This window comes from Anolis sagrei, chromosome 8 (assembly GCF_037176765.1).
Source record: "Anolis sagrei isolate rAnoSag1 chromosome 8, rAnoSag1.mat, whole genome shotgun sequence".
NCBI classification, from domain to species: Eukaryota; Metazoa; Chordata; class Lepidosauria; order Squamata; family Dactyloidae; genus Anolis; species Anolis sagrei.
This window is the reverse complement of record NC_090028.1, coordinates 28,923,241-28,947,933: the sequence shown is the minus strand read 5'-3', so window position 1 is coordinate 28,947,933 and position 24,693 is coordinate 28,923,241. Positions and strand designations below refer to the sequence as shown.

Sequence of the window (24,693 nt, the reverse complement as noted above, 5' to 3'; positions counted from 1 at the left end):
AATTGGGCCTTGCCTCCTTCCGTTGGCTCTCGCCCGCACACGTTACCCTCTTGGGAGATGGAAAGGGCTAGTGGGAGGTGGCCGGAAATAGGGCTGGGGAGGCTGGTAAATGGCAGGAGCATGGCCCTCCCAAGCCACAGTGCCCCTGCAGCAAGGAAGGGAGCACTTTCCAGGCCAAAAAAGGCCACGCGGGGCCTGGCAGGGGAGGGAAAGGCGCCTCCCCTTCCCCCAAAACAGCACTGGGAAGACATGGCTGGCTGGCTGCTTTCCCGCAAGAACACGTCCGCCTTCTTTTCCCGCTCATCTCAGCGCCAAGCCCTGCTCCTTGGGCCAAGTCAAACATGTTTTGCTGCGACTCCTGCCAGGTCTCCTCTGCCCACAAAGCCAGGGGCGGCTCCGAAATGGGCCAGAGACCCTCCCCCTTCTCTCTTCTGCCTCTGGCTTTTTTGGAGTTTGAGCCTGGCACAAAATCTCCTTCACTGCGAGCATCCCCTCGGAATACAACCCCCCTTGGCTCCTTTTCTTCAACACTGGCCTTCCTTGTGACGTTGGAGAGCCGTCCTTAGGTGCCTCAATGGGGCCACTCTCCCTCCCTCCATCCACCCCAGGGGCTAGCGTCCCAAGTTCCATCTTGCGTGCCATCTCTGCCATCGAGTCCCTTGGCACCATCCTTGTTGGCAGGAGGCAAGGGAGACCTGATGGAAGCGACAGCCCTCTTGTTCCAACCAAGTGGAAACACACGTCTCCCGGCCCTTTCCAGAAATGTTTAAAGCAGGAGACACTTGGAAGTCCCCGATGTTCTTTCCCATCCACCTCCCTTTGGGTTTGGAAATTTATCTCTTTGCTTCCTGGCAGATGGAGCCCTTCAACAGTGGCATCTTCTGTGCCTGGGAGTCTGGTAGAGGTTTTCAAACCGATAGCTGGATGGCCATCTGTTGGGAGGGTTTGGATTGGGTCTTCTTGCATGGCAGAAGTAGATTGGACTGGATGACCTTTGGGGATCCCTTCCAACCCTAGGATTCTGTGAAAGACCAGGATTTGTTCCTACTTGCACATCTCTGGAGATCTTTAAACAGGCTAAATGGGCATCTGCTGGGAGAGCTTGGGTTGGGTCTTCTTGCCTGACAGAAGTAGGTTGGACTAGATGACCTTTGGGGGAGTCCCTTCTAAGTCTAGGATTCTGTGAAAGACAAGGATTTCTTCCTGCTCTCACATCTCCTTCTCTGGAGATCTTTAAACACGTTAGATGGGCATCTGTTGATGGTGTCTTCCTGCCTTGCAGAAGGGGACTGGACTGGATGGCCTGTGGGAGTCCCTTCCAACTCTATGATTTTATTTATTTATTTATTTACAGTATTTATATTCCGCTCTTCTCACTCCGCAGGGCACTCAGGGCGGATTACAATGTACACATATATGGCAAACATTCAATGCCAAAGACACACAACAGATATAGACAGTCAGAGGCTATTTAACTTTTCTGGCCGCCGGGGAGCTGTCGCTTTCATCGTCCATTTGCGACACTGATGAATTACTTCTGCATTCCCCGCATGCTTTGCTGGAGTCTTTTTTATGGCCTCATAAATTAGTTAAATTAGCCTCCCAATACATAGGTGGTACCTAATTTTCCTACTTGACAGATGCAACTGTCTTTTGGGTTGCAAAGGTCGACAACAAGCTAGACCATTGGTCGGAAGCTCACAATTGTGAGCTCGCAATTGGTCGGGCTGGCTTCGAACTCATGACCTTTTGGTCAGAAGTGATCTTAATGCAGTTGACACTCAGCTAGCTGCGCCATAAAACTAACATCTAAGGGCAAATGGCCATCTATTCAGAGGTATTTGATGGTGTTTTCCTGCCTGGCAGAATAGGGTTAGGCTGGATAAACTTTGGAGTCCCTTCCAATGGTTGTGGAACATGCTTCTTCCTGGGAGCCCTATGGAGTTGCCTTCTTTGGAGGTTTTTAAGCAGATATTGGATGGCCATCTGTTGGGAAGGATTGAATTGTGCCTTCCTGACTCACAGAAGGGGCTAAACTGGATGGCCTTTGGGAGAGGTCTCTTCCAACTTGGAGCCTATGACTTTATAGTCGTGGTATCAATCGATTGATTTATTGACTTTATAGTCTGTCTTCTCCATAAAACTACTGTAAGGGTGGATGGCCATCTGTCAGGAGGGCTTTGATGGTGCCTTCCTGCTTGGATTGGACAGCACATGGGGCCATGCAAGTGTGAGGGAGACAAGGGGCAGCAGACTCCATGATTGAGGCAACATTTTCACTTTGTGGCTGATGTGATTCTTCAAAGCAGAGAAGTGTCACTCCCGTCAGCCTAGACTTGTCCCTCCAAAGTCACCTCGTTGTTTACCAAAGGAACACACTTCTTCCAGAAGGCAAGCAATGGGCTGTGGGTGCTGCAAAGCTGTGCTCAGGCTCCTCCCTTCCCCGGCCCCATGGCGCACCCCAGAAATGATCCCCCGAAAGAGAGAGGTGAGAGGCAAAGCCCACAAGCAGCAGCTGCGGATTGTTTATTGCACAAGAAATTGGCATCGGCTGAGGCAGGCTGGTGCAGTAAAAAACTATCCAGGATCCCCGTCATCAAAAGCTATTGCGGTTCTTTGTATCCACAGACACATATATACAGATTTATATATATTTATAGGTATGTACACACACAGACACACATTCTTTTCCTTCGTGGAGGCTGAGACACGCACAGAGGCTAGCCCAGGCATGGGCCAACTTCGGCCCTCCCTCCAGGTGTTTTGGACTCCAACTCCCACAATTCCTAGCAGCCGGTAGGCTGCTAGGAATTGTGGGAGTTGGAGTCCAAAACACCTGGAGGGAGGGCCGAAGTTGGCCCACGCCTCAGCTAGGCGTAGAGCAGGGAGGTGCCCCCATCTGCTGGATTTGGAGTCCTAAGAGGAGACCCACACCACGGCAGCTCCCTCTGGGATTTTTGGGGTGCGGACCCTCCCGCCAAAGAGGCCACCCCATTCCTGCAAGGCTCAATGGGGACAAAGGCAACGGGACAAGCCTCCCTCAACTGCTGAGTGGACAGTCCCTGCGGGTCTGGACAATTCCCCCAGAATGTGGCTAGAGTGGTATGAAGGACTGCGAGGGTCCCATCTTCTCGTTCAATGGGGTTTGGGGGCAAAGAGTAGGTCGGTCTAGAACAGGCATGGGTCAACTTTGGCCCTCCAGGTGTTCCACAATCCCTAACAGTAGGGATTGTGGAAGTTGGAGTCCAAAACACCAGGAGGGCCAAAGTTGGTCCAAGCCTGGTCTAGAAGAAGCAAAGGCCCAAGTGGGTTTTGTCCCTGGACTCTGATGTCGCTCTGCACTGGGAGGAGGACAACACGTCTTTTGTCGGGGGGGAGAGGCTCCCCAAAGTGCTCATTCCTTTCTTTGTGTTGAGTGCTTTTGGTTGAGACAGTGGGGAAGGAGAGGGGAGGCCTATCCAAGCAGCACCCACAGTATCCAGGGCAGAGGTACCAACACGGTAGCCACAGCTCAGGATTTGGTGGCCAAGAAAAGGGATGTGTGGGAGCTTTTGGAAATTGGGGAGGAGCATGATTTTGCCCTGCCAGGATCCCCATGAAGCGGCTGCCTCTTTGGTGTCGAGTGGTTTGACAAAAGGGACGAATCAGAGGCCGCCCTTGGCTTCAGGAAAGGGGAAAGAGTTGGCCTGCAATTGCAAGGCCTCTCATGGTGGGTCAAAGCACTCTAAAGTGGCTCTGGGTGCCATCTTGGCAGGAAGGAAGCAGGCGGGCAGCACCTTGGCTCCCTTTCAGAGCTGGCCTTCTTCCCCTTCTTCTTCACTCCTGGCCAAAGCCCTCTGTCTCTTCGATGGCAAAGAGGAGCTTCTCCTTCAGCTGCTCAAAACTCTTGTAAGGAGGAAGATCCAGGCGGTTGAAGCTGCCGAGGGGCAAAAGAGGACAGTCAGCATTGCCCCCTCCCACATCCTGGGAAGGAAGGAACAGGGATACCCCCCTCCCCACCCCCAAGGAAAAAAAAACAGGAAGGTAGGGAAGCCTCACCAGGTGTGGCTGCGAGGGAGCCAGGTCTCCTTGCCCACCTTGTCGATGCAGAACTTCTGAGGACCGTTGCTGCCTGTTAAGGGGGGAAATCAGGAAGCATTCGACTTAATGGAAGAGCATGCAGTACAACATGTACTATACTAATATATATACTAATAATACAGTATTATTTATTTATATACATTATTTACTGTATATACTTGAGTATAAGCCTAGTTTTCCAGACCTTTTTTTTAGGCTGAAAAAGTCCCACTCGGCTTATACTTGAGTCAAGGTTATTTATTATTTTACTCTGTTATAAATACATAATAAATGCATTATTATTATTTAAATTTATTATTTTTATTATTATTATTGCATTTATTATTTTACTCTATTTATTATTATTGTTAATATTACATTTCCATTAAATTACTCTATTATTATTACTTTATTATTTTAATGTATTTATTTTTATTGAAAGAATACACAAGCACATTTACATTGAAAAAGGTCAGAATGATTTAATCAGAGTTGGGCAGTCTTATCTTAAATATTCAAAAACGTTTAAACTCTCAAAATTAATGTAATTTTATTGGTATCTATTTTTATTTTGAAATTTACCAATAGCTGCTGCATTTCCCACCCTCGGCTTATACTTGAGTCAATCCGTTTTCCCAGTTTTTTGTGGTAAAATTAGGTGCCTAGGCTTATATTCGGGTCGGCTTATACTCGAGTATATATGGTATATACTGCGTTTCTCACCCCTGGGGGGACTCAAAGCAGTTTAGTATAATATAATGTAATATAATATATTGTATATACATATAATATTTATAGTATTATAATGTAATACAATATAATACTAGTAATAATAGCATGATATCATAATTATATATTTTATATTATATGTAATTATTACTAATAATATTACAATATAATGGTATAGTACAATATAGTAACATATACTGATATTGTACTATGCTAATAATACAATGTAATGTACTGTAATAGAATATTGTGTATACGTATAATATTTATAATATTATAATGTAATAAAATATAATACTAATAAGATATTATAATTATATATTTTATATTACATGCAATATTACTAATAATATTATAATATAATGGTATAGTACAATTGTGTGTGTGTGTGTGTGTGTATCTGTCTATCTATCTTGTAAGCCACTCTGAGTCCCCTTCGAGATAAGAAGGGCGGCATATAAATGTCGTAAATAATAAATAAATATACTCCTGTGCTATACTAATAATATAATGCAATGTAATGTACTGTAATAGAATATTGTGTATACGTATAATATTTATAATATTATAATGTAATACAATATAATAGTAATAATAATATATCATAATTATATATTTTATATTACATGTAATATTACTAATAATATTACAATATAATGGTATAGTACAATATAGTAAAATATAATACTGATATTGTACTATGCTAATAATATATATATTTTTTTATACATACATACATACATATATATATATATCTTGTAAGCTGCTCTGAGTCCCCTTTGGAGTGAGAAGGGCGGCATATAAATGTCATAAATAAATAAATATTATGGCTAACTACCAGAACAGCTTGGACCCCCTGGTGGCGCAGCGAGTTAAACCGCTGAGCTGCTGAACTTGCTAACCAAAATGTTGGCAGTTCGAATCTGAATAGCAGGGTGAGCTCCCACTGTTAGGTCCAGCTTCTGCCAACCTAGCAGTTTGAAATGTGAGCAGATCAATAGGTACTGCTTCTGCAAGAAGCACCCATGACTGTCATGCTGGCCACATGGAGGTGTCTACGGACAATGCCAGCTCTTCAGCTTAGAAACAAAGATGAGCAACACCCCCCAGAGTCAGACACAACTAGACTTAATAAGGGGAAACCTTTACCAGAACAGAGTTAAGACTCCTGTGTCTTGCAAGAAAGCAACTAGGGAAAATGGGGCTGGGAGAGTCAAGAGGGTCAAGAACAGTGTCCACTCCTGCACCCCTTCCTCTGTGTGGCCCCAAGGCAAGCTCTGCATGCAGCCGACCCCTTTGTACCCAAAGCGGACAGAGGAGGGTCTAAGTACCAATCAGCTCTGCGAATCCTCCCACCGGCAGGCGGCACGTCCCTGTCACAAACTGCAGGAGCCGGATCCTCTTCTCGTTGTCCATCTCCTTCACCACCTGGAAAATCACATTTGGGGAGGGAAGACATGAGGATGGGTCCTTCCAGACCCACGGGATCATCCTTCAGAGCCAACTGCAGCCCAGGAGGAATTCTAGAGCTGGAAGGGACCCCCAAAGTCCATCCAGTCCAACCCCCTTCTTTCTGCCAGGCAGGAAGACACAATCCAAGCCCTCCCAACAGATGGCCATCCAGCCTCTGCTTAACAACCTCCCCCAAAGGAGACTCCCCCAGACTCCAAGCAGTCCATATTCCTGACCTGCCAGAACCACTGGATCTGCTTGCTGTTCTTGGTGTAATGACGGTAGATGGTGTTCTTCTGCCAGTCACTCATGTCGATCTCCTGCATCCCACACAGCATCAGCTTTGGGGTTTTTTTGGGGAGGTAGAAAAGGTGAGAGGAGCATGAATAGCCTGGAATGGGGCTGAATGTGACCTGCAAATTCCCACCGAGGAGCCCAGCTGGCAAACCATATTCTGGTGGTCCCTCTCCCTTCTCCTTTGTGGGATAACACAATCTTTGACAATGGATGAAGTGGGAGAAAACAGATGCTATGGATCACAAGGATAGTCTCCTGAAAGGTCATAATGGATGGACTGAAGGATAAATGGACAGGTCTTTGCTGTGGCTCTCAAATGGGGGGCAGTCGGCTCTATTAGAAACCTAACTAACTAAACTGTAAACTTTTTCAGTCTTGATAACTACTGGCTTGTTTGCTGGGTGGCTTTTAAGTTGTTTCTGACTCATGGCGAACCTAGTTATTAATATTATTATATTTATTTATATTTTGATTGAGACACAAAGCAGCCCCAGGACAAATCTTCAGCCCCCCCATAAAAGGTGTGTTTACTTCTCTGGAAATGCTCCTAGTGTATACTTAAACCAGCCTAAATGCCCTAAAACGCACTAGATCCATGTTTCTCAACCTTCCGAATGCCGCGACCCCTTAATACAGTTCCTTATGTTGTGGTGACCCCCAACCAGAACATTATTTTCATTGCTACTTCATAACTGTCTTGCTACTGTTATGAATGGGAATGTAAATATCTGATACACAGGATGCATTTTCATTAAATGGACTAAATTTGGCACAAATACCTTATAAGCCTACATTTGAATACTAGTGGGGATGGGGGGATTGATTTTGTCATTTGAGAGTTGTAGTTGCCGGGATTTATAGTTCACCTACAATCAAAAAGCATTCTGAACTCCACCGAGCATTCTGAACTCCACCAATGATGGAATTGAACCAAACTCAGCACGTAGAACTCCCACAACCAACAGAAAATACTGGAAGGGTTTGGTGAGCATTGACCTTGCGTTTTAGAGTTGTAGTTTACCTACATCCAGATAACACTGTGGACTCAAATAATGATGGATCTGGACCAAACTTGGCATGAATACTCAATATGCCCAAATGTGAATACTGGTGGTGTTTGGGGGAAATAGACATTGACATTTGGGAGTTGCTGGGATGTATAGTTCACCTACAATCAAAGAGGATTCTGAACCCCACCAACGATAGGGTTGGGCCAAACTTCCCACACAGAACCCCATGACCAACAGAAAACACTGTGTTTGGCACCTCTCTGACACCCCCTCATGACACCCAGGTGGAGAAATGCTGTAGTAGATTACGCCTGATTGTAGAGTTATAAAAGGTCAGCTCTTGGATGGGAGACCAGAAGTCAATCCCAGGTGCTGGAGGCAGCATTTCAGAGGAAAGAATATGCAGAACCCTCTCTGAAAACTTCTGGCCTAAGGAAACCCAATGGAGTCCCTGAAGAGGGGCTTTGAATCCAGATCTAGAGGCCCTTCTCATTCACCTCCAGCTCCTTCTCATCGAAGTAGCGCAGCCATTCGAGAGGCGCCACTTCGTTGAAGCCGTCCAGGAAGGCCTTGGTCTGCTCCTCCACGCCCCGAGTGAAGCGCCAGTCCGTCAGCAGCCTGGAAAGAAAGAGAGAAGGAAAGAAAGAGTGAGTGAGGAAGAAGAAGGAAGGAAAGAGAGAGGGAAAAAAGGGAGAAGAAGAGAAAGAGTAGGAAGAGAAAAAGTAAAGGAAGGAGAGAGAACAGAAAGAAAGAGTAAGAAGGAAGGAGAGAAAGTAAGAAGAGAGAGAATGAAAAGAAAAGAAAGAGCAAGGGAGAAAAAGGAGGAGGAAAGAAGGGAGATGCTCAGCACCTCCAGGGCTCCCAGTGGATCCCATCCTGGCTCAGTCGTAATCCAACTCTCGGAGCACCTTGGCAACAGCTAGGTCAGTGTTTCTCAATCTTTCTAAAGCTGTGACCCCTTAATACAGTTCCTCATATTGTGGTGACCCCCAATCGTAAAATTATTTTCATTGTTACTTCATAACTGTAATTTTGCTACTGTTATGAATCATAATGTAACCATCTGAACTCCACCAGTGATGGAACTGAACCAATCTTGGCACACAGAACTCCCATGATGAACAGAAAATTCTGGAAGGGTTTGGTGGGCATTGACCTTGAGTTTTGGAGTTGTAGTTCCCCTACATCCAGAGAGCACCGTGGAATCAAACAATGGTAAATCAGGACCAAACTTGGAATGAATACTCCCAAATATGAACGCTGGTGGATTTTGGGAAAAATAGACCTAGACATTTGGGAGTTGTAGTTGCTGGGATTTATAGTTCACCTACAATCAAATAGCATCCTGAGCCCCACCAACAATAGAATTGGACCTAACTTTCCACATAACCCAGATGACCAACAGAAAATACTGTGTTTTCTGATGGTTTTTGGCGACCCCTCTGACACTCTCTTGCGTTTCCCCCAGGGGTCCCGACCCCCAGATTGAGAAACACTGAGGTAGGTGCTCTTTTCGAGAGAGGCAAAGAAGCCTGACAGGTTGATTTCCCCATCCTTGCCATTGCTTTCCCTTGGGCCACAGTGGCCTCTTTCACATTATGCAGCTTTACTGCTTTGATCCCAAGGCTAAGTCCTATGCAGCCCTGGGATTTCTAGTTTTGGGAAGCATTTGCTGTGACCTCTGGCACCTCAACCAAACTCTACATCTCAGGGATACATGTAACTATGAAGTGTGAAAGACCCCCCCCCCTTTTTTTTTTTTTGGTGGAAGATCTGTAAAGCCCAGACCAAACTGGGGAGCCTCACATCACATGGACCTAATTTACAAGACCATCCCTCTGAACCCCTTGCTGCCCTGCACACACGTGTGCACGCACTCACATAATGTACTCCTCCTTGTTCTCCTCAGTGACCCGAATGCTCTCCCCGCCCTCCTTGAGCTCGTGCGTGGTCACTTTGCCAAGGATGTCCATGTCCTGGATGAAGAACAGCTCCAAGCCGCACTCCTCCAGGTTGTTCTCCCTGCAAAGAAGGAAGGGTTGGATCACTTGAATGGGAACCAGGCCCCTCATACCCCCTTCGGCTTGGGGGGTCCAGACTTCAGCCAGACCACCAAGCCACACTCTAACACAATGCCCAGGTGGCTCTCCCTACTGCCAACAGAGGTAGAAAAGGGGCAACTTGGGAAGGGGAACCAGGACTGGGAGGTAGCCATGTTTCAATACTGGAAAGGATGTGCCATTGAGCAGGAATGGGCAAGCCTTCGACAATACAATGGGCAAGGTGTTCCAGATACTAGGACTGGGGAAATATTTATTATTATTATTAATAATAATAATAATAATTATTATTATTATTATTATTTTACTGACTCAAAAACACCGTATGACACAGCAAATGAGAGATATATGCTGGATTTCATATCACAAAATCACATGTCGAACACTTCCCAAGTGTTTAGGACTGTGATATATTTTCGAATGATGTGCGCAGATCCAAGTCAGGTGGCCTTTTGCACTTGACAGATCGTGATTTTAACAATGTTTATTGTTTCCAATTGCCGGCTGAGATCTTTAACCACGGCACCCAGTGTGCCGATTACCACTGGGACCACCTGTACTGTATTATTATTATTATTATTATTATTATTATTATTATATACACAACAAGATTAGTGCACAGCAAACAAGATCTATACTATACTGGCTTTTGTATTGGATCACACGTCGGACACTTCCCAAGTGTCTAAGACTGTGTGATGTATCAGCAAATAATATGTGCAGATCCAAGTAAGGTGGCAATTTTGCAGCTGACAGATGGAAATTTTATCAGTGCTGATTGTTTTTAAGTACAGGCCAAGATCTTTAGGCACTGCACCCAGTTATTATAATAATAATTATTATATTTTAATTTTAGAATATTATTATATAAATTTATTTTATTATTATTATTATTATTTGATACATAGCAATATTAATACACAGTAAACAACATCACTATGCTGGCTTTTGCCAGTCTGTACACTGCCCTGAGTCGCCTTCGGGCTAAAACGGGTGGGATATAAATGATGTAAGTAAATAAATACATTTTGTATCTTTATCATCTTCATCATCATATTGAGCAGACTCATCCCTTATGGCAGAAGGGACTGGGTGGCTCTTCCAACTCTAGGATTCACTTCCCGCTCTAGGATTCTACGATCCTTCTACGGAGACCTTTAAGCAATGGCCATCTGTTGGGAGGGATCGGATGCTGCCTTCCTGCCTGGCAGAAAAGGTTTGGACTGGATGGGCTTTGGGGGGGCCCTTCCAACTCTAGGATTCTATGACTGATTTCGTTGTTGTGCCTTCCTGCCTGGCATAATGGGTGTGGGCTGGATGTCCTTTGGGGTCCCCTTCTAACTCTAGGACTCACTTGATCCAGATGATGGAGTTGTAGAACTCAGGGTCGATGGACTCCAGGTCCTTGAGGGTGGGCCGCTTGTTGAGCATCCGCTTGTAGAAGGGCAGGGTGAAGCCAGTGTCAATGAACTTCCCGTGATACAAGGCCTGCAGGTCAGGAGATGGAGGAAGGGCTGGTCAAGCCATGGCCATGGCTCTAGGCAAAGCATGTTCTGAGGAGACTGGCCACACACAAGCAAACAAGGCCTAAGGCCGCTCCTAAAGTTTATGACCAGCTTTCATAAATATGCACTCCATACCTCATAGACATTAAAACCAGAGTATTCAAGCTAGTGGTCCTGCCCTGAAACCTTGAGATACGTAGCAGCATAGAAATGTTTTAGTAAAATACAGCTAGAACAAAAAGCAGCATGTAAAACATTCATTCCCTAGGTTTTGTAATGGAACTTATTGAAATTCCAGAGAAAAATGAAGCCATTTCTATCCTGGTGCTGAGAAGATATTAATAGCAGGAGTGGGAAAATGTATTTATTTGATTTTTATCCCGCATTCCACCTCATATCAGGACTCAGGGCAACTAACAATCAACACGACCCAATAAAATTAAAGAAAACACATTAAAATATGAATATAAACATTTTTTATAAGTCGAAATTATTTCTGTCAACAGAGCATAGAAATACTAAAACACATTTAGAAGTGGTGTTTTTTTTAACTATGTATTTTCAATACGTTCCATATTGTATTCTAATTCAATGTTTGTATGCTCTGTGTTTCAATTGACATATTGTATTTTTTTTTTTTAGTATGAGCTTTAAGTCTTTTTTGGGAGACAGGAAGTGGGATATAAATAAATAAATAAATGTATAATAATATAATGATATAATACATGGAAATAATAAATCTTATAATAGTGATATAATAATATATGGCACCCCATGCAGTCATGCCAGCCACATGACCTTGGAGGTGTCTACAGACAACGCCGGCTCTTCGGCTTAGAAATGGAGATGAGCACCACACCCCAGATTCGGACACGACTGGACTTCATGTCAGGGGAAAACCTTTATCTAATATACACTAATAATAGTATAATAATGCACACTAATGACAATGCACATAATACTAATAAAATACTGTATTAGAATATTACAGTTTACCTGTCCGAACGTATAATCTCCTATGAACTACTTCGGAAATTAAGATCGTCTGGGGAAGCCCTGCTCTTGGTCCCACCTTCACAAGCACGACTGGTGGGAACGAGAGATGGGCCTTCTCAGTGATGGCCCCTCAGCTGTGGAACTCCCTACCCAGTGATATTAGATCAGCCCCCTCACTCCTAGCCTTCAGAAGGAGAGTAAAAACCTGGCTCTGGGATCAGGCTTTTGGAGAAGAGCACAGTACAATAATATAATTGGAATATGTGCAATGATTACAGAACGGCCTTAGACTACGATTTTTGGACGGCACGATTTTAATATTGAATGTAATTTTGAAATGTTTAATATGTATTAATTTTAATTCAGTTGATTTTAAGCTTAATGTTCGTATGTATTTAAGGCATTGAATCATTGCCATATGTAAGCCACTTTGAGTCCCTTTTGGGGCAGAGAAAGGCAGGGTCTAAATAGGATAAATAAATATATACTCGTAATAATAATAATTAGGATAATAATATATAAAATATGCAAATAATACATCATATAGTAATATAATGACATAATATACATTAATAATAATAAATATGATACTAATAACAAAATGCTGGAATTTAATATATACTCATGAGAATAATTATAATAATAAATAGTATAATATAATAATGATATAATATAATCTACACAAATAATAAATCGTATAGTAATATTATAATGATATCATATACACTAAGAATATAATGTACCCTAATAATAATAAATATAATATTAATAACATGCTGTAATATAATATATATTCATAAAAATATTAATAATAATTAGTGTAATGATACGATATACAGAAATGATATAATGTACACTAGTATTAATAATGATAATAATGAAAATAACTATATGGTTTTTTGTCGTGTCAGGAGCAACTTGAGAAACTGCAAGTCGCTTCTGGTGTGAGAGAATTGGCCGTCTGCAAGGATGTTGCCCAGGGGACGCCCGGATGTTTTTACCATCCTTGTGGGAGGCTTCTCTCATGTCCCCACATGAAGAGCTGGAGCTGATAGAGGGAGATCATCCACACCCTCCCCGGATTCAAACCTGCGACTTGTTGGTCTTCAGTCCTGCCAGCACAGGGGTTTAACTCACTGTGCCATTGGGGGCTCCATAATAACAACAACAACAACAACAACAACAACAACAACAACAACATAACTAAGCCTCTGGAAAAGGAGTCAAGTCTTCTCCAATAAACGGGCTCCCTGTGAGAAGGGTCTTTGCAAAAGTAGACCCAAAGGTGATAAAAGAATAGGTTGAAACCCCAAGGGCCCCCCAGCAGTTATGACCCCAGACCCGCTTCTCTTTTTAAAAGATGCCCCCACATGCTTCCTCCTTCATTTCTTCCTCCCTTCGGGGCCCCCCAAGCGGCTGGGTTCGGCTAGGGCTCTTCTGTGGCCGCAGAGCAGCTTCCGAGGAGCCAAGAATAACCCAGACGTTTCTGGGCTGCGTCTGGAGGAAAAAAGAGCCCTTGGCGGCAGCGGCGGCAGCAGCAGCGAGTGAGTAATAGTCTGGGGTTTTGGGGGGAGAAACCCCACTCATTTCCCTAATGGCTAAAGGAAGCAGGGAAAGGAGCCAGGAATTGGAGGCACGGATAGCACAGAGCCCCAGAGGAAAGGAAGCAGCAGCCGAGAAAAGGGCTGCAAAGGATAATGCAAACATTCAGAGCCATGGGACCAAAAATGCCACATTTCTTCAGTTCTAAGATACTAAGACACAGTCATTGCAGGAAAAAGCATCCTGCGTGTGTGTGTGTATATATATAACCACCCACGATTCCACAGCATCACGCTAATGATGTCTATATAAGGGGAAAAGTGTATCTTAGAATCCAAGAACATGGCAAAATAGGGTTGCTGTGAGCTTTCCGGGCTGTATGGCCATGTTCCAGAAACATTTTCTCCTGACGTTTCACCCACATCCACAGCAGGCATCCTCAGAGGCTTATATATCTATGATAATAATATAATATAATTTATGTATGTATGTGTGTGTATGTGTGTGTGTGTGTGTGTAGATATATATATCTTATAAGCCATTCTGAGTCCCCTTCGGGGTGAGAAGGGCGACATATAAATGTCATAAAAATAGTAAATAAATAAGTAAATATCTGTGGAATGTCCAGGGTGGGGGAAAGAACTCTTGTCTGCTAGAGGTATATGTGAATGTTGCAATTTGATACCTTGTCTAGCATGTAATGGCCTGCAGTTTCAAGACCTGGCTGGTTGCTGCCTGGGGGAATCCTTTGTTGGGAGGTGTGAGCTGGCCCTGATAGATTCTTGCCTGGAATTCCCCTGCTTTTTTAGTCTTGCCCTTAATTTACTGTTCTGATTTTAGGGTTTTTTTAAATACTAGTAGCCAGATTTTGTTCTGAATGCCTGCCATAGATGTGGGCGAAATATCAGGAGAGAATGCTTCTGGGACACAAAAAACCATGGAGAATATTATTTTCGTGTTTTCTAAACATCTCAATAGGACCCTCCCGACTCCCTTCCCCACTTGGGTCCCTTGTTTTCTGGGTCCAAAGGGTGACTTCAAAGCCCCTCCCAGCCTTCCAAGGCAAGACTATCCCATAACTTAGGTCCCAAAGACCCTCCCCAAAAGACAACCCTATTCCCCATCTCACCATGGCAATGAACCGGCCAATGAAGCGGAAGTAGGTCAAGTGATCGGGGTTGATGGAGGAAGCCGGGTTGATCTGGAGGCAGTAGTTGTTCTTCCCGGCGTATTCAAAGAGGCAGTACATGGGGTTCAGCACTTCGTGGGACAAGAGGAAGAACCATTCCCTGCGGGGAGAGAGAAAGAAGTCTCAGGATATCAGGCCTACCTGCTGTTAGTAATTGTGGGAGTTGAAGTCCAAAACATCTGGAGGGAGGGCTGAAGTTGGCCCGTGCCTGCTCTAAAGTCGAAGTTTGTATGTATGTATCTATTTTGGTATGTTTGGAGGGATTGATCCTGGACTTTGGGAGTTATAGTTCACCCCACATCCAGAAATCACTGAACCCAGCCAACAATGGATCTGGATCAAACCTGACACACAGACCTATGGTAAAGTAAAGGTAAAGGTTTCCTCTGGACGTTAAGTCTAGTCATGTCCAACTGTGCGGGGTTGGTGCTCATCTCCATTTCTAAGCCGAAGAGCTGGCATTGTCCATAGATGCCTCCAAGGTCATGTGGCCAGCATGGCTGCATGGAGAGCTGTTACCTTCCCACCAATTGATCTACTCACATTGGCATATTTTTGAACTGCTAGGTTGGCAGAAGCTGGGGCTAACAGCAGGAGCTCACCCTGCACCCTGGATTCAAACCACCAACCTTTTGGTCAGCAAGTTCAGCAGCTCAGCAGTTTAACCCGTTGCGCCACTGGGGGCTCCTATAGAACCCTTTTGACCAACAGCAAATACTGGAGGCATTTCGGGGGCCATGGCAGAGGATGATGGGAGCTGTAGCTTCATCTATGTCCTTATGCATTTTCTAATGGGACCATTCATAAAACCCAAAACCAAACAAATAATGTTTCTAATGTTTATCCTTACAAGATCCCTAATTTGAGCATTGCCAGGTACATAATCTAGTAAATATATTAATTATTATTACACATTTCTAACCTTGCCAGAGCATCATCTTGTGTATTTTCTCTCCTGTTTCCTATCACAGGCACATTTATGTATGCATGCATGCATGTAAGCTTATGATAGGAAATGGAAAAGGATGATGATGCTCCGATAAGGTTAGAAAAGTGTAAATAATAATAATAATAATAATAATTATTATTATTATTATTATTATTATTATTATTATCTGAAACACAACAAGATTAGTACACAGCAAACAAGATCACTCTGCTGGCTGTGGTATTGGATCACACATCAGACACTTCCCAAGTGTCTAGGACTGTGTGATGTATCAGCGAATAATGTGTACAGATCCCAGGAGCGCCGATTGTTTTTAAATGCAGGCCAAGGTCTTGAGGCACTGCACCCAGTGTGCCGATCACCACTGGGACCATCTTCACTGGCTTGTGCCAGAGTCTTTGTAATTCGATCTTTAAATCCTCATATCATGTCAGCTTTTCCAGTTGTTTCTCTTCAATCCTACTGTTGCCCAGGATTATTATTATTATTATTTACACTTTTCTGACCATGCTAGAGCATTATCTTGTGTATTTTCTCTACTGTTTCCTATCATAAGCTTATAGATATAAGGTTAGAGAAGTGTAAATTACTAATTATTGTTTTACTGACCCGAAAACACAGTATGACACAGCAAATGAGATATATATGCTGGAATTCGTACCACAAAATCACAAGTTGAACACTTCCCAATAATAATAATCATCATCATCTTCTATATAAATAAAAATGCAATGTTCGTTTGTGGGATTAACATAACTCAAAAACCACTGGACGAATTGACACCAAATATGGACACAAGACACCTATCAGGCCAATGAGTGACCATCACTCATAAAAACACTGAAAAACACAGCAGAAGGGACTTAAAAAGCCAAAAAACAAAAATTACATTACAACACATGTGCAAAACCACATATATACACAAACATACATATATACACATATACACAAACATACACTCATATACACACACAAATCACATATACAGAGACTGGGCCACAGCAGCGTGTGGCAAGGGATGGCTAATAATAATAATAATAATAATAATAATAATAATAATAATAATGTATCATCATTGTGGGAGTTGAAGTCCAAAACACGAGGAGGGAGGGCTGAAATTGGCCCAGGCCTGATGTAGAGGTAAGAGGCCAAACACCTTGAGTCACCTAGAGCTTGGAAACAAGAGGAGCAAAACCAGACCGCAGTCTATAGACACACACACACACACACACATCATGGCTCCATGTGCGAGTGTCGATCTTCTGGCGCAGAGAGCCCCGGCATCCCGTCCGTGGTTCTACCCTGTGGTAGAACAGCATGACGTAACCTACCATAGGGTAAAACCACTGGAAGGACGCAGGGAGAGGAGGAAAAGGGGGAGAGGCTCCAGTGGAAGGGAGAGCAGACGCCGTCAGGAGAGGAAGAAGAGCATCCTTGGTCCAGCAGCCACTCCGCAGAGACCCCAAACGTCCTTCTCCGTCTGATGCCATAGAGCAAGGAAGACTCAGCCCCAGGAGTCCCCAGTAGTGCAATGGGTTAAACCCTTGTGCTGGCAGGACTTGAGACCAACATGTCAGAGGTTCGAATCCGGGGAGAACACGGATGAGCTCCCTCTGTTAGCCCCAGCTCCCCATGCGGGGACATGAGAGAAACCTCCCACAAGGATGGTAAAACATCAAAACATCCGGGCATCCCTTGGGCAACGTCCTTGCAGATGGTCAGTTTTCTCACACCAGAAGCAACTTGCAGTTTCTCAGATCGCTCCTGACACACACAAAAAAGCTCCAGGCTGTTCTGCAGGGCCCCCAACCCGCCTCATGTTCCTCCCTTCCAGACCTCTCAAGCACATGATGCACTCACCGGGCGATGCCCCCGTAGTCCAGCCCCTCTTCCCCGCGCATGATGATGTAGAGCCTCCGCCGGAGGTCATAGGGCTTCATGTTCATGATCTGGGCACAGAGAATCATCAAGTTGGAAGGGGTACCCAAGGGTTAAAGTAAGACACAATCCTCCAAAAGACAGCCATCCAGCCTCAATTCGAAGGACAGAAGGAAGCAATGTGATATTGGGGTGGGAAAGGCTTGATCACAGTCCCCACTGCAAGTCTCACCTGCTGGAAAGAGTCCTCAAAGAGCGTTTGTCGCGAGACGCTGATCTTGACGTGGCTGGGAAGCGCGTTCGACTGCCAAGGGAAGAATGAAAGAAGGCAACACTAGAACCCTGGCCCTCCATTGTCCCACTTTTTGGGGGGCCTTCAAGCCCCCTCCCCTCTTTCTCAAGGGGCAGGGATCACTCACGTGGCACAGGAAGCGGAACTGGTGGAATTTCCAGCGGAAACTGCGGTCGTAGGCACCAGGGGAGCCTCCCTGTTTGCTCCTGAAAAGGACAAGGAAGGAGGGCTCTTCAGGTGGGCATTGTAGTCTGAACTCAGAGCAATGAAGCCATTATGGGCACAGTCAGTGGCTGAACCCATGGTCCCCAGACTCCCCTTCATGCGCCCCTCTCTCCCTACAACTGCTTCTCTGTGGAGAGATCCAAGTTACTGACCCATTCTCTCATCACTCTTTGTTCTGGTGTCTTCCTCCCCATGGCAAGAGGATTCTGGGAGTTGCGATCCAAAAAAACCACTCTGAGAGGAAAGGAGGATCCATCGGATCATCCATCATCCAGGGTTTTATCATTTTACCTTGTCCATTTGGCTCGCCCATTGTGTTCGATTTTATATTATTTTGCTTTGTTTACTCTATTTTGCCACTGTATGTATTTTATTGTGATGTGATTTTTGTTGTTTGCATATTGTATTTTATTTTGCTATGTTGTATCTTTGGGCTTGGCCTCATGTTAGCTGCCCCGAGTCCCCCTCGGGGAGATGGTGGCAGGGTATAAATAAAGATTATTATTATTGACACAAAAGCACAGTATGTCACAGCAAACAAGATCTATATGGTGGATTTCGTATCACAAAATCACAAGTCGAACACTTGCCAAGCGTCTAGGACTGTGTGATGTATTTTCAAATGATGTACGCAGATCCAAGTAAGGTGGATTATTATTATTATTATTATTATTATTATTATTATTATTATTATTATTAGAAACACAACAAGATGAGTCCACAGCAAACAAGATCACTCTGCTGGCTGCTGTATTGGATCACACGTTCGACATTTCCCAAGTGTCTAGGACTGTGTGGTGTATCGGCAAATCATGTGTGCAGATCCCAGTAGGGTGGCCTTTTGCAGCTGGCAGCTGGTAATTTTGTCAGCGCCGATTGTGTTTAAGTGCAGGCCAAGGTCTTTAGGCACTGCACCCAGTGTGCCAATCACCAGTGGGACCACCTTTATTGGCGTGTGCCAGAATCTTTGCAGTTCGATCTTTATATCCTCATATTGTGTCAGATTATTATTATTATTATTATTATTATTATTATTATTATTATTATTATCGGAGCCCATGGCCCAGGTCTCCAAGGGGTCCCAGGTTGCCCCATAATCATCAAAGCCCCAAGAAGGGAGAGAGGGGTAGAAACAGAAGTGGCATCATTTTCCTCCCACTTAGTGACCTCCTATCATCCTCCCAAGACTGAGGATGACAGGAGATGTTGCCCAGGAAGAGAGAAGTCTGGGAACTCAGTTGCCATGTTGGGAAAGCTGCTTCCATCCTGTCAGTGTGATAACTCCGAATCCCCAACATTGCACCAACCACTTGGAGAATCCCCTCTTCCTCCCACCACTTCCTTGCCTTGTAAACAAACATCCCATAGGATGCCCAGACCATACATTTGGGAACAACATTGCGGGCACACCATGACAGCAACCCCATAGGAGGAGGAATACATGCAAGGAAGCCTTACCCAGACTCAAACCCAGGACGAGGGTCCTTGAAGGTGGTGGTGCGGGTGTTGTGGTCCACAAAGTAGCGCACCCCTTCGCTTGTGTACTTCATCTCCCATCCAGGGGGAAGCGCCGGCTCCTGGATCATTCTGTCCAGAGAGAAGGGAAAGGACCATCAGGACCAGAACTCAGGACGTCGAGGCTCCCTTCTCCCTGGACCCAGCGTCCACTGGGTCCAGGGAGGCCCCAATCAGGCCCCTTTGCCCCCTTACCCCTGTGTGCGGGGGTCCTCCCATTGCGTGGTGCGCGTGTTGTGGTTGACATAGTAGACACGGCCGTTGTCCTGCCTCTTCTCTGGAAGAGGAAAGATAACAAGTGAGCGGTCCCTCCTCTGCACAGGATCGGGGGCTGCGCCTCAAGGAGATGGAGAGACCCACAAGGACCGCAACAAGACAACTGGACCCCTTCCCTCAATAAACGCAAGACAACCAAGTACCAAAAATGGGTGCAAAATCCATCGTTCAAAGGCGCCTGGCTTTGTGTCAGCAGCCGGTTTGCAAAAGCTGGCCTTCATGCAACTCCCCCACAAAGACGTCCCTGTTGCCCCACCAGCCCTCCAATCATGCCTGGGGTGCGATGCCTGAAAGGGCCGCCTTTCACTGAAATGGTCTCTGGGATCCCACTGGTCCATGGCTGAAGAACCTCACTTCTTTGGATGGATGTTTCAAAAGGGACAGACTCTCCTTGTCCGCTGGCCAATTCTCTTCCCCTTCCTGGCCCACTTTGAGCAAGGGGAGGGGTTTCTGGTCCCAAAGGGTGTCCACACAAAGCCTCCAAACTAAGGGACCCCATGGGGATATTAGACTCAGGAACTCCCCCCCCCCAAATTGACCTATGGGTTTTTTTTTTTGTCAGGAGCGACTTGTGAAACTGCAAGTCGCTTCTGATGTGAGAGAATTCGCCATCTGCAAGAATGTTGCCCAGGGGACGCCCAGATGTTTTGATGTTTTTCCATCCTTGTGGGAGGCTTCTCTCATGTCCCCGTATGGGGAACTAGAGCTGACATAAGGAGCTCATCTGTGCTCTTATTTATTTATTTATTATTTGATGCATTTATTAACCGCCATTCTCAGCCCTTTAGGGCGACTCATGGCGGTGTACAACACATATAAAAGGCAATTACAAAAAGGCAATAACAACAACATATTAACAATACAACAGTTACAAAATTACACTAAAAATCCGCTTCGTCTCATAGTGGAATCATAACCAATCTCATATTCCTTATTCCTTTCCAGTCGTCTCCCCAGATTCGAACCTCTGACCTGTCAGTTTTCAGTCCTGCCGGGACAAGGGTTTAACCCATTGTGCCACTGGGGGCTCTTAGCCCTATGAGTAAACAAAGGTGATTCCATCTGAGTTTCTCCTGAATTCCACTGCCAAATGTGCTTATTGGGGGAGAGCAGGACAGTGAATAGGGGCAGGTGGTGGCTCTTCTCAAGCCCCGGTGCTATCACAGTGGGGTTGCTCTCCAAAAGGAAGCCAGCAGACACCCATAGACACAACATGCATGCGGGCATCTGAGCCAGGTTTGTTTGGATGCCCTCAATGTGCCCCATCCACCAACTTGGTCTACCATTCCACCCACATTCACATCTCATTGGCCAGGCTGCATGCCTAGCTGGGTCCAACATTTCTTTTTTGTGGGGGTTTTGCTACCAATTCCTCAGCTCAGCCCCCTCTGGGCGACTTGGCGCTGAACAGATTGCGCTCTGGCACCACGAGATGCAGAGCCAACCTTAAGAAACGGGGCCACAAAGTGGAGTCCATGACATGCGAGTGCGAAGGAGAGCAAACCACAGACCGCCTACTGCAATGCAACCTGAGCCCTGCCACATGCACCATGGAGGACCTTCTTATAGCAAAACCGGAGGCACTCCAAGTGGCCAGTGAAACGCACAGCAGGGCAATCTTCAGGCAGGGGGGGCTTTATTTTTCTATCCCACCGCTGCCACCAATAAATATGAAATGAAAGACAAACAATCTTCAGGAAGGGGGACCTTTATTTTTCTATCCCACCGCTGCCACCAATAAATATGAGAGGCACACAAACTTGTTGCGGCTTCAAGAGGAAAGCATATTGAGGACAAACAGTGTGTCTTAGCTCTATTTCTGACTCTATTCTTTTCTTGAGAGGTGCTTCTGGACTGGTCTCCACTTGTTCTGTTCCTATCTACCCATAACAGTTTCTTAACCATTAGCCAATATTCTTTGAGAGACTACATTGGAAAGCACTACAGAAGGGCCCTTTTATCTATTTATTTCACTAAAGACTGGTCAAAGGACATTTAGTATAATGCCAAGTTTATAAAACTTTGTGTTTTTAAATACATTACGACTGTACCCTCATTTTGCTTCTGACACGTTAACAGAAATAATGGAGAGAAGAAGTCCTAGAAAGGTAACACCATCGCCCCCAGAACAGGAATGCAGGCATAACAGCCCTTGAACCTGATCTGAACTCAACACCTTGTAGGAGAGGGTTTGCCATCCACCTCCTTCTCTGTATGCTTTTAAGCAGAGGCGAGATGGCCGTGTTGAGAGAAATTGATTTATATCTTCCTGCTGGAAAGAAAGGGTTTGGACTGGATGGCTCTTGGAGGCCCCTTTCAACACTAAGCCTTTGCGAAGAGAGACTCCCATCACTTCGGGACCTTCAAAGTGATGCAGGTGGAGTCAAGATTTGAACTAAGACCTCTTGGAGAGAGTCTTCCCTCTGCTACCTTAAGTAGTAAATGAAAGAAATCCAAAGGAATGAATGATCCTAGGATAGTGTTTCTCAACCTTCCTAATGTCGCAACCTCTTAATGTTGTTCCTCATGTTGTGGTGACCCCCAACCATAAAATTATTTGTTTTGCTACTTCAAAACTGTAATTTTGCTACTGTTATGAATAGTGATGTAAATATCTGATATTTATTTATTTTATTTACGACATTTATATGCCGCCCTTCTCACCCTGAAGGGGACTCAGAGCAGCTTGCATACAATATATTATATTATTAGCATAGTACAATATCAGTATTAATTATTACTATATTGTATTATACCATTATATTGTAATATTATTAGTAATATTACATGTAATATAAATATATAATTATAATATATTATTATCATGTTATTATATTGCATTACATTGTAATATTATAAATATTATAATGATATGCAGGATGTATTCCCATTCACTGGACCAAATTTGGCACAAATACCCAATACGCCCAAATGTGAATATTGGTGAGGTTGGAGGGGAATTGATTTTGTCCTTTGAGAGTTGTAGTTGCTGTGATTTATAGTTCACCTACAATCAAAGAGCATTCTGAACTCCACCAACGATGGAATTGAACTAAACTTGGCACAAAGAACTCCAATGACCAACAGAAAATACTGGAAGGGTTTGGTGGGCGCTGACCTTGAGTTTTGGAGTTGTAGTTCACCTACATCCAGAGAGCACTGTTGACTCAAAAAATGATGAATCTGGACCAAGCTTGGCACGGATACCTAATATGCCCAAATGTGAACACTAGTGGATTTCAGGGAAAATAGAGCTTGACATTTGGGAGTTATAGTTGCTGGGATTTATAGTTCACCTACAATCAAAGAGCCCCTTGAACCCCATTAATAATAGAATTGGGCCAAACTTCCCACTCAGAACCCCTATGACCAACAGAAAAGACTGTGTATTTTCGAAGATGTTCATGGCCAGAATCATTGGGTTGTTGTGTGTTTTCCGGGCTGTATGGCCATATTCCAGAAGCATTCTCTCCTGACATCCCACCTGCATCTATGGCAGGCATCTAACCCCATAATCTCTGAGGATGCCTGTCGTAGATGCAGACGAAGCGTCAGGAGAGAATGTTTCTGGAATATGGCCATACAGCCTGGAAAACACACAACAACCCAGAAAATACTTTGGCGACCCCTCTAACACCCCCCCCCATGACCCCCACCAGGGGTCCTGACTCCCAGGTTGAGAAACATTGTCCTAGGGGGACACAACCAAAGTGTATATACAAATAAGCCAAGTTGCCCAAAGAAGTCAAGGAGCGGGCACTTACCCCATCCAGTCGGCAGCGGTCCAAGGGGGTCATTGTCCGGCGGGGCACCCGAGGACTAGAGGGGGCAGAAGAGGCACCAGGTGAGGGTAAAGGAGAGGCTGGGGATTGTGGGAGGGGGGCTGTGCCCCTTCCTCTTGCCGGCCAAGAGGGCATCCTGGCATGGGATGGACCAAGGGGCGAAGAGACGGAGGGCAAAGCTGGGCACCCAAAGCTCCAAGGTGAAGCGAGGAAGGAAAGCATCTGCTGCTGTTGCTGCTGCCGACTGAGTGCCCCTCGGAGTCCCACCTCCAAACCCAAGCCCCCTCCTCCTCCTCCCCAAAAAAGAAGCAGGGGAAAAACATCCCTCATGGCAGGCCTTTCCAATGAAATCATCCCCGCAAGCCCCGCCGCCGTCGTGTCCACGCCCAGCGCTTCCTGGCTGGGACTGGAGGGGAGAAGGAAGGCCGAAACGGTGCTGCCTGAGCCTCCCGCCCTCTTCGCCAACACTACCCCCCACCCCACCCCACCTTCCCTGCCTTGACATTGGGCTGCGAAACCTGGCGGCCTGCGAGCGGAGACTGAAGGAACATTCATGCCACACAGACAGACAGACAGACAGGCGTTTCCCCCTTGAACCGCACCACTCCCCCAAAGGCACACACACTCAGGGCCCCATACAAAGCACCTTTATCCCGCTTCCAGGCCCCTGTTTGCATTAACCCCCCCTCCCCTCTCGGCCAGATGGGACCCAGGAGACTCCCGTCAAAGGCCCCTTACAATTTGTGTGCAAAAAAGGGCATCCTTGTCCCAACCAGGTAGGGCTCCCGCCCGAGCCGCTCCTTTCGGTCGAGGAAGGAAAATGGGGCGCATTCAGAGGAAGCCCCCTCCCCTCCGCTCTCAACCTGGTCCTCACAAACTGGAAGCCAAGGGAGTCTCCCCACTTTCCAAATGGGACAAGTGACCCAAGTTCCATCCC

The 24,693-nt window shown here is 45.3% G+C and overlaps 1 protein-coding gene across 2 annotated transcripts in view; it reads right to left on the bottom strand.

Moving 5' to 3' along the window:
• Positions 1 to 3,370: 3,370 nt before the first annotated feature.
• Positions 3,371 to 24,693, bottom strand: part of WWP2 (WW domain containing E3 ubiquitin protein ligase 2) — a 57,566-nt gene continuing 36,243 nt past the window's right edge. For both annotated transcript variants that reach the window (XM_067471079.1, XM_067471080.1), the window contains 14 exons: positions 23,739 to 23,793; positions 19,894 to 19,975; positions 19,642 to 19,770; positions 18,086 to 18,164; positions 17,899 to 17,970; positions 17,649 to 17,737; positions 14,780 to 14,939; positions 10,962 to 11,095; positions 9,429 to 9,569; positions 8,045 to 8,165; positions 6,477 to 6,581; positions 6,120 to 6,216; positions 4,039 to 4,111; positions 3,371 to 3,916 (listed from right to left, as the gene is read on the bottom strand). In XM_067471079.1, the coding sequence (XP_067327180.1) occupies positions 3,817 to 3,916; positions 4,039 to 4,111; positions 6,120 to 6,216; positions 6,477 to 6,581; positions 8,045 to 8,165; positions 9,429 to 9,569; positions 10,962 to 11,095; positions 14,780 to 14,939; positions 17,649 to 17,737; positions 17,899 to 17,970; positions 18,086 to 18,164; positions 19,642 to 19,770; positions 19,894 to 19,975; positions 23,739 to 23,793 (1,437 nt within the window). In that variant the 3' untranslated portion in view covers positions 3,371 to 3,816. The remainder of the gene's footprint in view (positions 3,917 to 4,038; positions 4,112 to 6,119; positions 6,217 to 6,476; positions 6,582 to 8,044; positions 8,166 to 9,428; positions 9,570 to 10,961; positions 11,096 to 14,779; positions 14,940 to 17,648; positions 17,738 to 17,898; positions 17,971 to 18,085; positions 18,165 to 19,641; positions 19,771 to 19,893; positions 19,976 to 23,738; positions 23,794 to 24,693) is intronic.